Source organism: Gavialis gangeticus, unplaced genomic scaffold, assembly GCF_001723915.1.
Source record: "Gavialis gangeticus isolate Ggan-Ray unplaced genomic scaffold, GavGan_comp1, whole genome shotgun sequence".
Classification (NCBI taxonomy): domain Eukaryota; kingdom Metazoa; phylum Chordata; order Crocodylia; family Gavialidae; genus Gavialis; species Gavialis gangeticus.
This window is the reverse complement of record NW_017728995.1, coordinates 38,950-52,707: the sequence shown is the minus strand read 5'-3', so window position 1 is coordinate 52,707 and position 13,758 is coordinate 38,950. Positions and strand designations below refer to the sequence as shown.

The 13,758-nt window shown below is 44.1% G+C and overlaps 1 protein-coding gene across 1 annotated transcript in view; it reads right to left on the bottom strand.

Moving 5' to 3' along the window:
- GYG1 (glycogenin 1) overlaps positions 1 to 13,677 on the bottom strand; it is a 28,475-nt gene extending 14,798 nt beyond the window's left edge. The window contains exons 1-4 of the mRNA XM_019503114.1: positions 13,575 to 13,677; positions 9,247 to 9,382; positions 6,332 to 6,506; positions 5,213 to 5,375 (exon numbers count right to left, since the gene is read on the bottom strand). Coding sequence (XP_019358659.1) covers positions 5,213 to 5,375; positions 6,332 to 6,506; positions 9,247 to 9,382; positions 13,575 to 13,581 — 481 coding nt within the window. The 5' untranslated portion in view covers positions 13,582 to 13,677. The remainder of the gene's footprint in view (positions 1 to 5,212; positions 5,376 to 6,331; positions 6,507 to 9,246; positions 9,383 to 13,574) is intronic.
- Between the last annotated feature and the right edge of the window lie 81 nt (positions 13,678 to 13,758).

Genomic DNA, 13,758 nt, shown 5'->3' with positions numbered 1-13,758 from the left:
TATCTGCTCCCCTGCCACTAGGCCAATTTTATAACTTCTGAATCAAGGCCACTTTTTTTTTAAATCAGCTGAGGAGGAAGTACAATTGCTCCATACCAGGTGTATCTACACATGCACTTTACTGTGAAGTCAGCTAATTAGCTCCTCAGTAAAGCATCACCATCTACACGTGCACCCTGCTAGGCAGCTCTGCACTGTAGCATCCTCATGCCCCAGCTAGCTCCTTTGTCACCTGACACTGCCATCTGGAGCCTGGAACCAACCCCCTGGGCTGCTCTGCCCTGGCTTGAGTTGTGTTCTGGGGTGCACATGCAGATGCTACACCTGGGAGCAGCTGACTTCAGTATGAACTGTGTACCAGTTTAAAGTTGGAGTAACTGCATGTGTAGATGTGCCCATAGATACCTATTCATTTGTCACAATGCTAAGCAAGTATTAGAACAAACTCAAGCTGGGAGCTTTCCTTATTCTAGTTAATATTAACTGCCTTTGAGAAACCAAAGAATAAATTCACTTATTGAGCTTGTAGTGGTAGAACCAAAAGGAATCTTGAAGGGATAATGGTGTATTGTTTTTACCAATAGCTTTCCTCCAATGAAGCTATTATTTTACTGTAATAATATATTAGAATTGACAAGTGGAATAATTGAAAGATAAAAAGAAGCTTAGTGGTGATGTGTTTTCTTTGTTCCTGGGAAAGCTTTCCAAGCCAAAAATCAGCAACTGTTACTGTAGTTGGAAAGCCCTTATGCCATTTAGGCATCTATCACACTAGAAGTCTGTTCCCAGATTTGACCTGCTTATTCATTTAGTTGCCAGAATACCAGGCATCTTGGCTCTAAATTCTAATACCTGAGTTAGACAAACCTGAACTATGATCTGTTTACCCTGCTTTAAATCAACCACAATTTTTCAGTCTGACTCCACTACGAGTTCAAATTTTTCCCTCCTATATGCAAGCACATAGGAGTAGCCTTAGAAAAAGGTGTTTTCTTTACTATCCAGTCCTGTGTGTTGTTTTGTCCCTCTTGCTTCTTCTCCCTCCATTATGTTTCAGTACTTGAAAGTAGCTATTTCTAGCCCCCCCCCATTTTAACATATTGTTTTAACAGTACCATTTTAAGATATTGTTTTATTATGGCAATTCCTTTATCTTTATCTAGTTGTACTTCAGAGCAGCTTGTAGAACCACTGGCTAGGGTTCTAGCTTAGAGGAGAGCCAACTAAACTGTGTAAGCCACAGAAAGTTAGCTGGCCTGTGGAGAGAGACCAACTCTTGAAAAAGATCAGAGACACCATGAGGTAGACTTTCTTTAGAGAAGCATACACAAATACAGACTGGAGAATGACTGGCTAGGCTACACTATACAGAGAAGGACCTGGGGAGTACAGTATACCATAAAACTGAATGAGCCAACAGTGTGCTCTTTGTGATTAAAAAAAAAGCAAACAGTATGCTGGGCTGTATTAATAGGAGTGGAACTTGAAAATGAACTGAAGTTATTTTTCTGCTCTAATCAGCACTAGTGAAGCCTCACGTGGAATACCGTGTCCAGTTTTGGGCTCCATACTTCTAAAAGGATGCAGACAATTTGGAAAATATCCAGCACAGAAACAATGATTAGGAGCCTGGGAGAAAAGGCTGAAAGAACTGGGGTCAATTTTGCTTGGAAAAGAGAAGTCTGGGGAGGGAGGGGGATTTGATAAGTCTTCAAATACCTGAAGGGTGAATACAGAGCAGATGGAGATGACCTTTTCTCTGCAACTGTAGGGGACAGGACTAAGAGCAAGGGCCCCCAAGCTGTAGCAGGTGAAATTTAGCTTGGAGATTAGGAGGAACTTTCCAACTCCTAGAGTGGTCAAGCTTTGGAATAGGCTGTCTAGAGAAGCTGTGGATTTTCCATCCCTGGAAGTTTAAGAACAGGTTGAACAGATACTTGTCTGGGATAGTTTAGTCAGGGAGCCTTGAGCAGGGGGCTGCACTAGATCACCTTGTGAGGTCCCTTCCAGTTGTACTTTTCAATAATCATATGACCCAAGCTTTGTGGCTGGGGCACTAGATTCCTTGGATTGGCATGCGTGAAGGGGACTGTAAGCCCTTTCCCCCTGCAAGGAAGAAAGGTTAATCAACATTTAAAATTAAAATGACCTTTTTGGTTCTCATCATCAGTACCAGTCACTTCTAAAAACAAAATACATTGTGCCATCTTAACTGTCTGGTATAGGCAAGTTGAGATACAACCCCAACTGTTTACTTACCATTCCTGTCCCTTCCCCCTTTCTAGGTAATGGGATGAAGTGGTGGTATATAAGACATGAGTAGTCAGTCTGTTTGGAGTTTCAGTAATTAGGTGACAGAGCCGGGTCATTCAGTTTGCGATTTTGGAAGTTGACTAATAAAGACCCATGTTGCCACCTTAAATTTTATCGTCAGTTTTAGCCTTATCCATTTGTAAGTGCATGTAGTTAGAGTCAGATTGTCTAGTGAGAGTCAGCAAGTGCTGACTATTACATCCAGTCATTCTCTCTCTCATTAGTGGGAGACTGTCTGAAGCTGAAACACAGGAGTATGCTTTCAAAATGCTGTAGCATTTGTAATTCTTTTAAGAAACTAAATACACCCATACTTCCATTAACAGCAGTAGAGATGAATTTGTGTCTTAATATACTTAGGATGCGATTCTGTGTTCCACCCAGAAGATCTAGTGTAGTCCCATAGCCCATTGATAATTCCTTTTACTGTCGATTGTACTGAAGAACACCTTAAGAATTTTTTCAAATGAAATGCCAGAACTCTTCTACTGCTTCTAAGGCTACACCTTTGAGCAAGATTTATTCAGGCTATCAGGTACTCTGCTACTTCAGCAACAGATTTATACAGTAGTGGGTAGTAAAGTAAAATGGTTTTGATCTTAGTTAAGCTACGATAAAATAAAAGCTAGCTGAAAATTAACTCATGTTAGCTGAACCAGTATTTCTCCACTGTTATGGAATATTGATAGCTGAGAAGCAAGCCTAACTCCAAAAACCACTACCAAAAAAGTTTTGCTGTACAATATTCCTCTACCAGTTATTCCCTTACCAGCAGTTGGCATTCTGATGTTTTAAATTTTCACACAAAAGGGTCAGTTTTACTATGTTGGGATGAAGTTTATAATTTTTACTTTGAGCAATGTGCCTATTTGAATGTGGAGCTAGGAAATTTTGCCTTGAAGATTAATAGCACTTTTGATAAGACTGTATCTTCAGCTGAGAGTTCAGTTGTCAGTATGAGACAGGTGAACAATTTCTTGTTAGCCATTGAGGGATTAGGGTAAGAATTGTTACACTTGTGAGAACTTAAGGTTTTTTGTATTAGTCACAACTTAAAAAAATTTTTTTTTGAGACTTGGTTTAGTTTACTTCAATTGTAGTAATACTAGGAGAGATACAGAATGCCAGACTGAAAATTGCTTCCCATACATTTAAGGAACACTTTATCTGTTTCTGTTAACTCAGTAGTACCCTTAATATCTCAACCTTTTTCAAATTCAGTGGGAAAGGTTTTAAAATACCCAAGCATAAAACTGATACGTGTTACCACATGACTATGTACTCTATGGTAACTTGAGTAACCATTTGTTTCCAACAGGATTCAGTGCAAATTACTGCTAAAACCATTTGAAGTGATTTAGCAGACTTCTAAACAAGCAACAGATGCTTAAAGCAATCTGCATTTGATCTGAGAGTTTTAGGGGACTACTACTTTAGGGAAGTAGCCCATTAGTGAATAGCCTGTCTAAGATGCTGAATGCAGTGTTGGGTATGGAATCTGAAAGCCAATCTCCTAGCAGAGCTTGAAAGAATCCTTTTAGTAAGGGCTGCTAAATCTAATGTAGCAGATTAGATACCTTCCCTGCTTTTAAAGGGGTACATGAACTACTTGAGGTCCATATACTACTTGAGGTAACGGGGCCCTCCCAGGGCTGATTAGGAGTTGGCCCATCCCTGTTTCTGGGCTAACTGCCCACCTCTCTTGCTTGCCAGGCTTTGATGGAAAATGATTATACTACCCAGGTAAGAGGCTGCCCTTTGGCAGCCCTGTTCTCCTGGGCCTATGAATGCAGCTCCAACCACCCCTGTACTACATCCCAAGCCTTGCAGATGACACTCGCACCACAACTGGTGCTCCTGGGTCTCACGCCCTCCCTGGAGCAGCAGGTCATTGTGCTCGACCTTTATGTCTTTCTTTTGACCCACATTCAGCCTCCTTGCAGTGGAGGACTTGCTGGGGTCAGGAATCACCCCCAACTCTCTGGCTGAACTGACCCCCCACCCTGCCACTTGGCCTCTCACCCAAACTATGGCCTCAGGCATCCATGAACATAGCTTCGCCTCTTCCCCACACATGGGGTTCCCACTATGCCCACTCTAGGGCCTCTACACCATGTCCCACCCTGGGTATCTTATCCTCACAATCAACTACTCCCCAGGCTGGCCCTTGTGCTGCCCTTCAGGCTTACTCCCAGTTCAGCCCTACTCACACAGTCCTTCAGGCATACTCCTGTTCAACCCTACTCTGTGTGGGGCCACCTACATCCCTGCCCTCTGAGGCCTTCACAACTGCCCTCTTTCTCCATGGCCACACAACTATCCCCGACCAGGGGCCTCTGGGGTCTTCCTCCCCTGCAGGCTCAGGTGGCCATAGCTGTGCCTGACCCCAAATACCCAAATTGTGGGGGCTAGGGGGTTAAGGTGCTATGACCCACCTTTCACCAGGGTGGTAAGTGGCCTAGCATTTCCTGGGGGGCTCCTGTGCCACTAGGAGCCCCACCAGATCACCCATTCCCAGGAGGGTACAGTTCTAGTTCATGCCCAGGACCAAGAGCCACCTGCTCTTACCTTCCTGCTGCAGCTCAGCCAGGCGATGTTTCCACCTGGGCTGTCCCTTGCTCTCAGAATGGCTGCCGCCATCAGGCACCTGCCAGCTGCCTGACTGCCCTTAAAGTGACAAGGCCTTCAGACATTAATACGTTAATGATAATTTCCAATATTATTAGTCAGACTCAGTTTAAGTGTAAATAAAGTTTCCTGAAGACATGCAACAAAAATGGTATTTTAAGATTCCAACTGCCCTTCCAATTCTCAACTATTGCCCTAGTGCACAAAAAGCTAAGGAGCTATTCCCCACCCTTAGCATTTTAACAGTTCTTCAGTAAAAGTCCATACATACCATCAAAGCTACCTTTCTCTGTGGCAAGTTGCAACAGCTCATTGTATGTTTCAATGGAAGGTCGATAAACAAAAACTCCAGAATTAAAACAGTCAGGCCAGCCTGGATCTGGTGCTGCAGATAGCTCTTCTCTCTCAAAAAGCTCATCAATGTTTGCCAAGACCTAGTTGTAGGAAAAATAAGACTCTTATCATTCCTAGGCTAGAATTTTGTAGCATTTCATCTTAGTGGAGTTACCAGTCATCCCAAGATACTGTATTTACTCAAATCCTATGTGAGGTTTTCCCCCCATTCAACATGGGGAAAAATAGCCCCTTGTCTTGGATTCAAGTACAAAGCAGGATAGGGGCTAGGGAATAGGTATCTGCTGCAGCTATTGCCTACACTTGGGGTTGAAGTTCAAGTTGCAGCTGCTGTCCCTGTGCAGACTGTTCCCTTTCCCACCCACACCCCTTCCACTTACTCTCAGTGGTGGCTCTGGTCCTCCTCTAACCTGGGCACAGAGCACAGGGTGTCTCCAGCTCCAGCCTAGCCAGGCAACAGTAGTGGTGGTAGTGGTGGTGGTGGTGAAGGCAGCTCCAGCCAGAGCTGCCACTGCCACAGCTACTGCTGCCTGACTGGCCAGGGGCTGGAGCCATTATCTGCTTCATGCCCCAGGCCAGAGCTGCAACTGAGGATATTTAAGGGGGGACAGGGCAAGGGGCAGGCTGCTTGACTCTTTGCTGCCTGATCCCCTGCTACTGTTTGCCTCTACTGCCGCTTTCCCTGCTTGCAGTGGTGGTGGGGGCTGGTAAGAATTTAAAAGACAACCCACCAATAATTAGATTCTACATATAACAAATTTATAACATTTTATATACCTGTCTCTAGAATCTACTTTTGGAGGCATCATCTTAAAGTCAAAGTTATCTTGACATCATATTTACTCAAATCCGTGACAAGCTTTCACCACAGGTCCTCTATCATAAGACAGTTATGTCCTAAGGAACATCCTTGTCACAGGGTCAATCACAAGTCATTAAACTTTTGCTGCCATTTACCAAATTATGGGCCCAATTATGGAAAGGCCCTCTTCTCTAGACAGAAGTATATGGCAACACACACCACACACAAACTTACCATTGTGTCTGCATCCATGAATACACATTTTGAATACTGAGTCAGTTCCCAGCAGTGGAGTTTTGTTAAGGTAATACCCAGTTCAGGTCTTTTCATTAGCGCTAGGTGAGCTGAATCCCCACTGTCCAAGATATCTACCAATATAACGTCATCGAATACCTTTTCCAGCACCTTCCTGTGGAAAGATTTAGTATTGTCTAAGCATTATTTCCATACCCAACCTGTGGACAGTGCTGTTTTTACCCAGTGCTGTATTAGGGAGCCAAAATGGCTTTGGCACAAACAAGTTACTGCAAGGTAAGCAAAACTAGGGAATTATAGCATGTCTGCTATTCCACCCTAATGACCCATTATCCACACTTACTGTAGTAGCTAAAAGCTAGTCTGTGGTAGCTTAGGCCACACTTACCATGAAAGGACTGAAGTAAAAATTCCTGCCCTCTTATCTTGCAGTCATTTGCTTGTGTATGCCCATGCCACTAGATCGGGTCTTGGGTATGATGTGCTCTTGGTACCATTTGAGGTGGACTTCAAGTTGCCCAGACAAAGTTCTTGTCCACCAAGCTTTTCTATTTTTAAAAAATCTAGTTACCAAAGCCTGCATTTCTGAAAGGGTCTGCAGTAATAACAGAACGCTCTTTCATGTATGTAGGTCAACTAAAGCTCATCTAGGTAGCCTGACTTTGCCAAAGGATTTGCATGAGCCGGACGCCAAGAACTAGTTATTGGTGAAGTGACAGATTTTGATTTGGACTTGATGATCTCACAAGGTCCCTTCCAGCCCTAAACTTATGTGAATCTGTGATCATACTACTAATTACTTACTGTTCCTTAGACGAGCTTGTGCAGTACAATGGACAGCAACTGAATCCTAACCACTGGCATGCCATAACTGCAGTACATAACCTTTAAAAGCTGGGGGGGGGGGGAAATCAGATGTAACAGTTGGTGATGGGTAGTCAGATAGTCATGGTTAACTGAAACTTAACTAAGTTCAGAAGAGATGAAGGTGAGTAATCATACTGTAGCTTGCTTCCCTTTGCTTACAGGTAAAATTTTGTAGAGTAGTTTTATATCTACTTTAAAGGCTGATATTCAAATAAGATAGTGACTGGACATGCACCAATAGGTTAAGAAAAAACCCCCCCAGAGACGCACAACATTAGGCTGAGATAGTAATATTGAAAGAAAGAGAGAAAAGAAAAAATAGGGTTTTTTCTCTTTATTTCAGGTCCCCTGACATTTTTATCTTATACTGGTGCTCTACGCTGAGCCAGCCATCTACAGCATCTTGAGCATGAACAACTTATCAGAGAATTGGGTTGTGTAGTAGTACATGCTAAGAACCATTTTGATTAGCCAAGTTTAGAATTTTACACACTTATTTCCCTTTGGGGGTTAATCGGTAACCAGCTATTTTCTACCTGGGAGGACTTTTACAATCTTTGAATTCTCCTCAGCCTGATGAAGGGTATATGTACCTAAAAGCTTGCAAAGAAAGGAATTTTTTTGCTACTGTTTAGTTGGTCTAAAAAAAGGTATCACCTCTGACCCAAGAGCTTTGTGTGAATCTTTCTCAGACCAATGCAGCTACAAAATTGATCCTTGGTAACCAACTGTTATTTTTATTATGGTATGATTATTGTTGAGCCTAATTGTGTTGCAACTGGAGAAAGATTGATACAAGTTCCACTCTTACAACTATCTATGCAAAATTCATTTTATGATGTTATTTATGCCTTCATTTCTGCCTTCCAAGAGAGGGCACTAGTTTAACAGGCTGGAGTAGATTCTTTTAAAACAGATGGCTGTTAATCTAATGAGTGAATGTTTTTGGCTACTAGATACAAGTATTCCATTTGGTCTTGAACAGCTGACCTGGTGAGAGTGTTCTACCACCAGGCTAGAATAGTTTGGGCAGGGGCCCTTATCCCTCTTGGTGGATGGACAACAACGGGTATCCAAGAATACAAGATTAATGGAGCCCATAGGAGAAAAAGGCTGCATGCTTCAACCCAGGGAAGAAGGAGCCTGGTTCTCTTCCCTGCTATAAGGTTAAACCACCTCCCCACCTAAGATGGTAAGTTGCCATGGGTGTGGTGCTTGGCTTCAGACCCCTACACTGAGTGGCTCACTGTAAGGTGCCACCCACTTGGCACATAGGTGTTATTTAGAATAGACTGTTATTTGGAAGCTACTTTCCCTACTGGCTGGATAAGTACATACCTTTGGAATTCACCTTTGAAAGTGATACTTATCCAGTGTCACAAAAAGTCAACAGAAGCAGGATATTTGACTTGGGTCTCCCAAGTACCAGGTTAGTGGTGTTGAGCTTCTGGACCATTGTCTCACTGCATTTTATTTCCTTATTTGACAGGGTAGGCATCAAGGGATTTTACTGCCCTGTGTGGAGTACTGACGAATCAGGACTTCCCACTTGCTCCTGATCAGCACATAGCAAATGCTGGAACCAATTCAACATTACTCTTAGATGGCTACTTAGGGCCCTCCTACACATTCAAATTAAAGCTGGACAGAAACTAACTATAGCATGGTTATGTATTTTCAAGTACTAACTTTATAGCTAGTTGGCCTTTTTATAGGTGGATAATCATTTTTATGGTGAAAATTACTTTGCACATGTGGCCAGTCTAAATTTATTGCACAATTAACCAGTTAATTGCATAATATATGTAATGTGTAGCAGGGGCCTTAGAGTGCACGTCAGTGACAGTCTTCCTTGAGTTGGTTTAGTTTTCCAACTAAAGTAGGAAGTGCAGAATTTCAAGGAGCCCCAGTTGGCATCTATTGCCCCAAGTGTTTTGTGTTAATCCAAACTTCCAAAGCAGGTGAGCAGTTTCAACTCCAAAATTAAGCAGTTTTCACAAGAAAGTAAAAATATTGAAATGACCTACCTCACTGGATCTGAAACTTGGGGAGTTACAAGCACAGTTAACTTCTTTGTTGTTCTGTAGTGTTGTAGAGATGAACCCAATACAAGTGCTCCTTTCACATAGGAATCATTTGTAGCCAGGGTTACAAAAGACTGATCTGGAAGAAAGAAATTATACTAGTATTCATAATAAGTTCAAATTAAATCTGCCACAACATTTCTGGCTAGTTATCTTGGGTAAGTAGCTGCATAATCATCTAAAGAGTAATTAAGTTAGTTATCATGGTTCAGTCAGTTGCAGAGAGCAACATATCAAACTAGAAGTTGAAACTTGCCATCAATTACCTGACTAGAATAATGGGCTAGTTAATAGATAGTCCTAGATTTGAGTAGGAAGCATATTCCATGTTGTGTGGAGAAAATCCTACTTGTTTATTTATTTATTTGCAATTTGGACCTAAAAATGGAGTTGTATCATTATTAACTAAACTTCTCCTCAATCAAAAGAAACCTCTAGAACCGCGATTCTCAACCAAAGTGCCAGGGCCCCCCTGGGTACTGCCAGACCCTTTGAAAGGAGCCATGAGGTATGAGGGGATAAGTAGATAATTTAAGCAGGGAAGCACAGGCTCAAGCTTGCCCCTGCTTGAATGATTTCCCAGCTCCACTGCCTAGCCTGCAAGGAGGTAAGCACTATAATATAAAAATTAGTTTTTTGAGATTAAATACTACTCAATTCACAGAAGCTATAGAGATGTCTTGAGTCCAAAAAGGTTGGAAGCCACCTGACCAAACTTTTGGTAGTTAGCTGCATATTTAAGGCTTTTTTACTGCAGGCTTGCCAAAAAGGAGTCCGACTCCAAAGCTGAAGTAATAAGCCACTGAGGTGTTCAAATTTCATATTTTATCCACATTAGGTACAGATTAACAATTAGATGTTTTATTTTTACAGTAGACTTGAGACATTTAATTGATTTAGATGAGGGCTGTCCAACTGGTGGCCTGCAGGCTTCAGCCCCCTCACTCCCCCCAGCTCTGGTTTTGGCTGCACATCCCCTCCCTCGGGAGGCAGGGCAGGGCATTGGTGAGGAGAGGAGGTGTGTGCAATGCAACAGTGCAAGGGAGGGGGGCCTTTGCATTCATGTGGCTTTGGGGGCAGGGGGTATGCCTCTGGCTCACCCTGGTGCAGCCCACTGCCACCTGGACAATCCAAATTTAGATGCCAACAGTGTTACAGAGTGGACTTCTCAAGAGCCAAGTTAGTTGCGTAGCAGGTTTGCCATTGTAAATAAGAGAATGCAAGCTTTTAAATGTAAAGGGTTATATTAGCTCTGATCCAACAATAGGTAATGAAGTGAATTACAACCTCCTTTGTGATGTGGCCAATGGTTTTCACTGTTACATTTAGCACTGTTCACAATAAGTACAAGATAAATAGCTTTGCTGAGAATTCCTTTTACTGAAACTTTTCACTGTAAGTAGTAAAACTCAAAGAAACTCAAAGTTTCAAACTTTGAGCATTGTTTTACTTCCAGAAGCTTTAATTATGTTAATGTTGGCTCATTCTTACTACTACACAGATGTGCTTGAGGTCCATTTACTAAAATGACCATTTCAGGGTGACATCACAAGCAGGATAGACCCTAGGCAAGACAAACTGAAGTAATCTTAAGTAGATTTCCTTCAAAAATGCACCCCTTTAAAGGTCTAAAGTAACCAAAAAGTTACTATTACATAGGAAAAGCTACACTTTTCTATGAAGTTACTAAGATGCTAAGTACTTGAATTAATAAGGAGTAATTCAGAGCATGAGGTATAATTCAGTTACTAGTGCCCGGAAGTCAAATTACAGAGGATTCATAGCTGTGTCCAGAGAGTTGTCGGATTACTGATTATTCTTATTTATAAGCAGCAAACAATTCTCTGCCTGTTACCAGCTTCAACAACTAGTAGCACCAATACTGAACAACAGCTCCAGCAGTCATGCACCATTTTTCAGAGCCATGCATGTCATTTTTGCCCTTCAAACACCAGTCTGAACACAAGCTGTAGGAACTTCAGCTACCTAGTGCATCTTAAGCAAGGTAAGCGTTCTCTTACTACAGAACACTTAAGTTCTTCTTACCAGCTTCAGAAGTTGCACCTCCTATGTTCCCAAAGAATATAGTTTAACTTTAGCTTTGGCAGATAAAATATTTTTTAGGGTTTATAAAACTCACCGAACGGCTAGTGTGCTGCACATAAACACAGAGGGATTGTGCTCACAGTAATGTCCTTTGACCCTTAAAATCTCCCCCCCCCCACCAGCTGCTTTCTAGACTGTATGGCACTGGCAGTAGCCTCACTGCTAACAGACTAGCCTTGTTCCTTAAGATTTTAAGATGCTTGTGTGGTCCCTGACCATTTCTTGCCTGACTTTGAAAACTGCATATTTGAGTTCTACACACCTATGTTTACTAGTGCTGTACCAACAAGTAATACAGGAAGTTCTTAAATTAGCTAAACTCCCTCTTCTGTAGCAGTTTATAATCCAAATAAACTTAAATTTGTGTTGAGAACAACCAACAGAGCAGGCAAGGGATGGCTAGAAACATGTTGAGCCCCTCAACTGCTGCATTAAAGGGAATGAAATTGTAATATGCAGAACAGCAGTTTTGTTTTATTCAGATAGCCCTTTAAGAAGAGGATCATATTTGACTAAGCCAAGTCCATATAGCATGAAAGACAACTTGATAGCAAGTATGAGGGCGTTTTCCCCATTAAATATAAATCCTGCTTATGCAGAACCAACTCAAAACCTAGTTCATGCTTAAGCACAAAATGTGAGAGTATCAGGCAATTTCCTGTTCAGTTCTAAATACAGCTACATATAGCTAAGCAAGTTGTTCCTCCTCTCTTGACTGAGAGCCAGAAGTCTTATAGTCTTCCCCATTTCAGTCCATATCATCTTTCCACCAGTGCAAATTGTAAGGGAAACAGTAAGAAGAGTGTTGAAATGTTCAAGTTGGCTTTAAATTAGCTTGTTCAAAGCTGGCTCATGCGAGTAGGTTGTAGTCAGAAGTTTATAGATAGCTTGAGTCTCCCACCTGTTATTTTTTTTCTACCTAGCAGCAATATGTTCCTGCTCAGGTTGTGGTTACAACACCTCAACATGACTGCCCTTTGTACTAGGGCTTCACCAAAATATTATAAAGAAACATAGATCTGACTAACAAGTCACTTGCATCACTTTACTGATTAGTCCTTGAGAGTGCAATAAATTCTTAGCTAGTATATAACTGAGGGGCTGACTAGTTGTTAGCAGTAGGGACAGGGCCATAGCACCTTCTGACAACCAGTCCTCCCATATAATGTCTGAGGCCACTATGTTCTCCCTTCCCTGCAGTCCTGCATACTTTCCAATTTTGTGCTGGAGAGCTGCAGACTCCACGTTTGCATTATACTATCAGGGGAAAATGGAAGAAAACTTGCATTTGATGACAGCTATTACCAATCTGTACATTAAATTGAGGCACAGCAGCCTTAAGAACCTGAAAATGAAACTAAGTTCACTGCCTGGCCTGCCCAAGAGAAATAGAACGAGGAAACATGCCAGAGGATGTGTAGCCACAGGCAGTAGGTCCATGCATCCCCCCCGCCCCCGCAACACCGTCAGCCAGTCTGGCACCCGGTTTGAGTTAGCAAGGTTTGCCTAGAGCCTGGGGACCCCCACATGTTGCTTCAGCCCTGCTTAAAGGCTTTTCAGGCGCCCGGAGCTAGGCGGCTGACAGCTGTCTCCCCTTATAGTAGAGAAAGAGAAAAAGGGGGCTTCTGGACGTCACCCTCAGAGCTGCCAGGTCCCCGTTGGCCAGGGCGGCCGCAGAGCCTGCGGGGGCGGCGCTCGGATGGGGCAGCCGGGCTGGAACTCAGCGCCTCGCAGGCCAGCCCGAGCCGCTCCGCCCGCTCAAGGGCTCGACGCGCCTCTGCCCTGGCCCCGGCACAGCCCTGCAGCCAGGAGGGCGAGGGCCGTGCAGAGCGGGGGACGCTTGGGGCCGGAGCCAGGCCCGACTGCTCCCGAGGGGAGCGGCGGGAGGCCGAGCCCAGCGCGCAGAGCGCGGGGAAGGAAGCGGAGGCGCGGGCGGGCACAGGTCAGCCGGGGAGGCAGGAAGCGGAGCTCGGTGCCTGCCGCGGCCAGCCTAAAAATAGGAGCCGCCATAAGCGAGCGAGCAGCTGGGGGCAGCCCGACCGGGCCCGCTGCACTCCGCCAGCTGCTCCTCCAGGTCAGCCGGCCCCAGGGCAGTGCCGGGCTCGGGACGGGGCAGGGCACAGCTCCTCTCCCCGGCGCGGTCGGGCCGGGCCGGGCCCTCTTACCTGCCATGTTGCCGCCGGCCGAGCCAGATGCTGCTGCCGCTCTTAGCGAGCGCCCGGCTAGAGCCGCCCCTTATAAGCGGGCGGGCGGAGCTACGTGGGGCACGTAAGCACCCGGGCCGCCGCTGCCACCTGCTCCTGCCGCTGGTCGACTGGGCGAGGCGGCGCTGGGGCAGCTCCGGCCCCG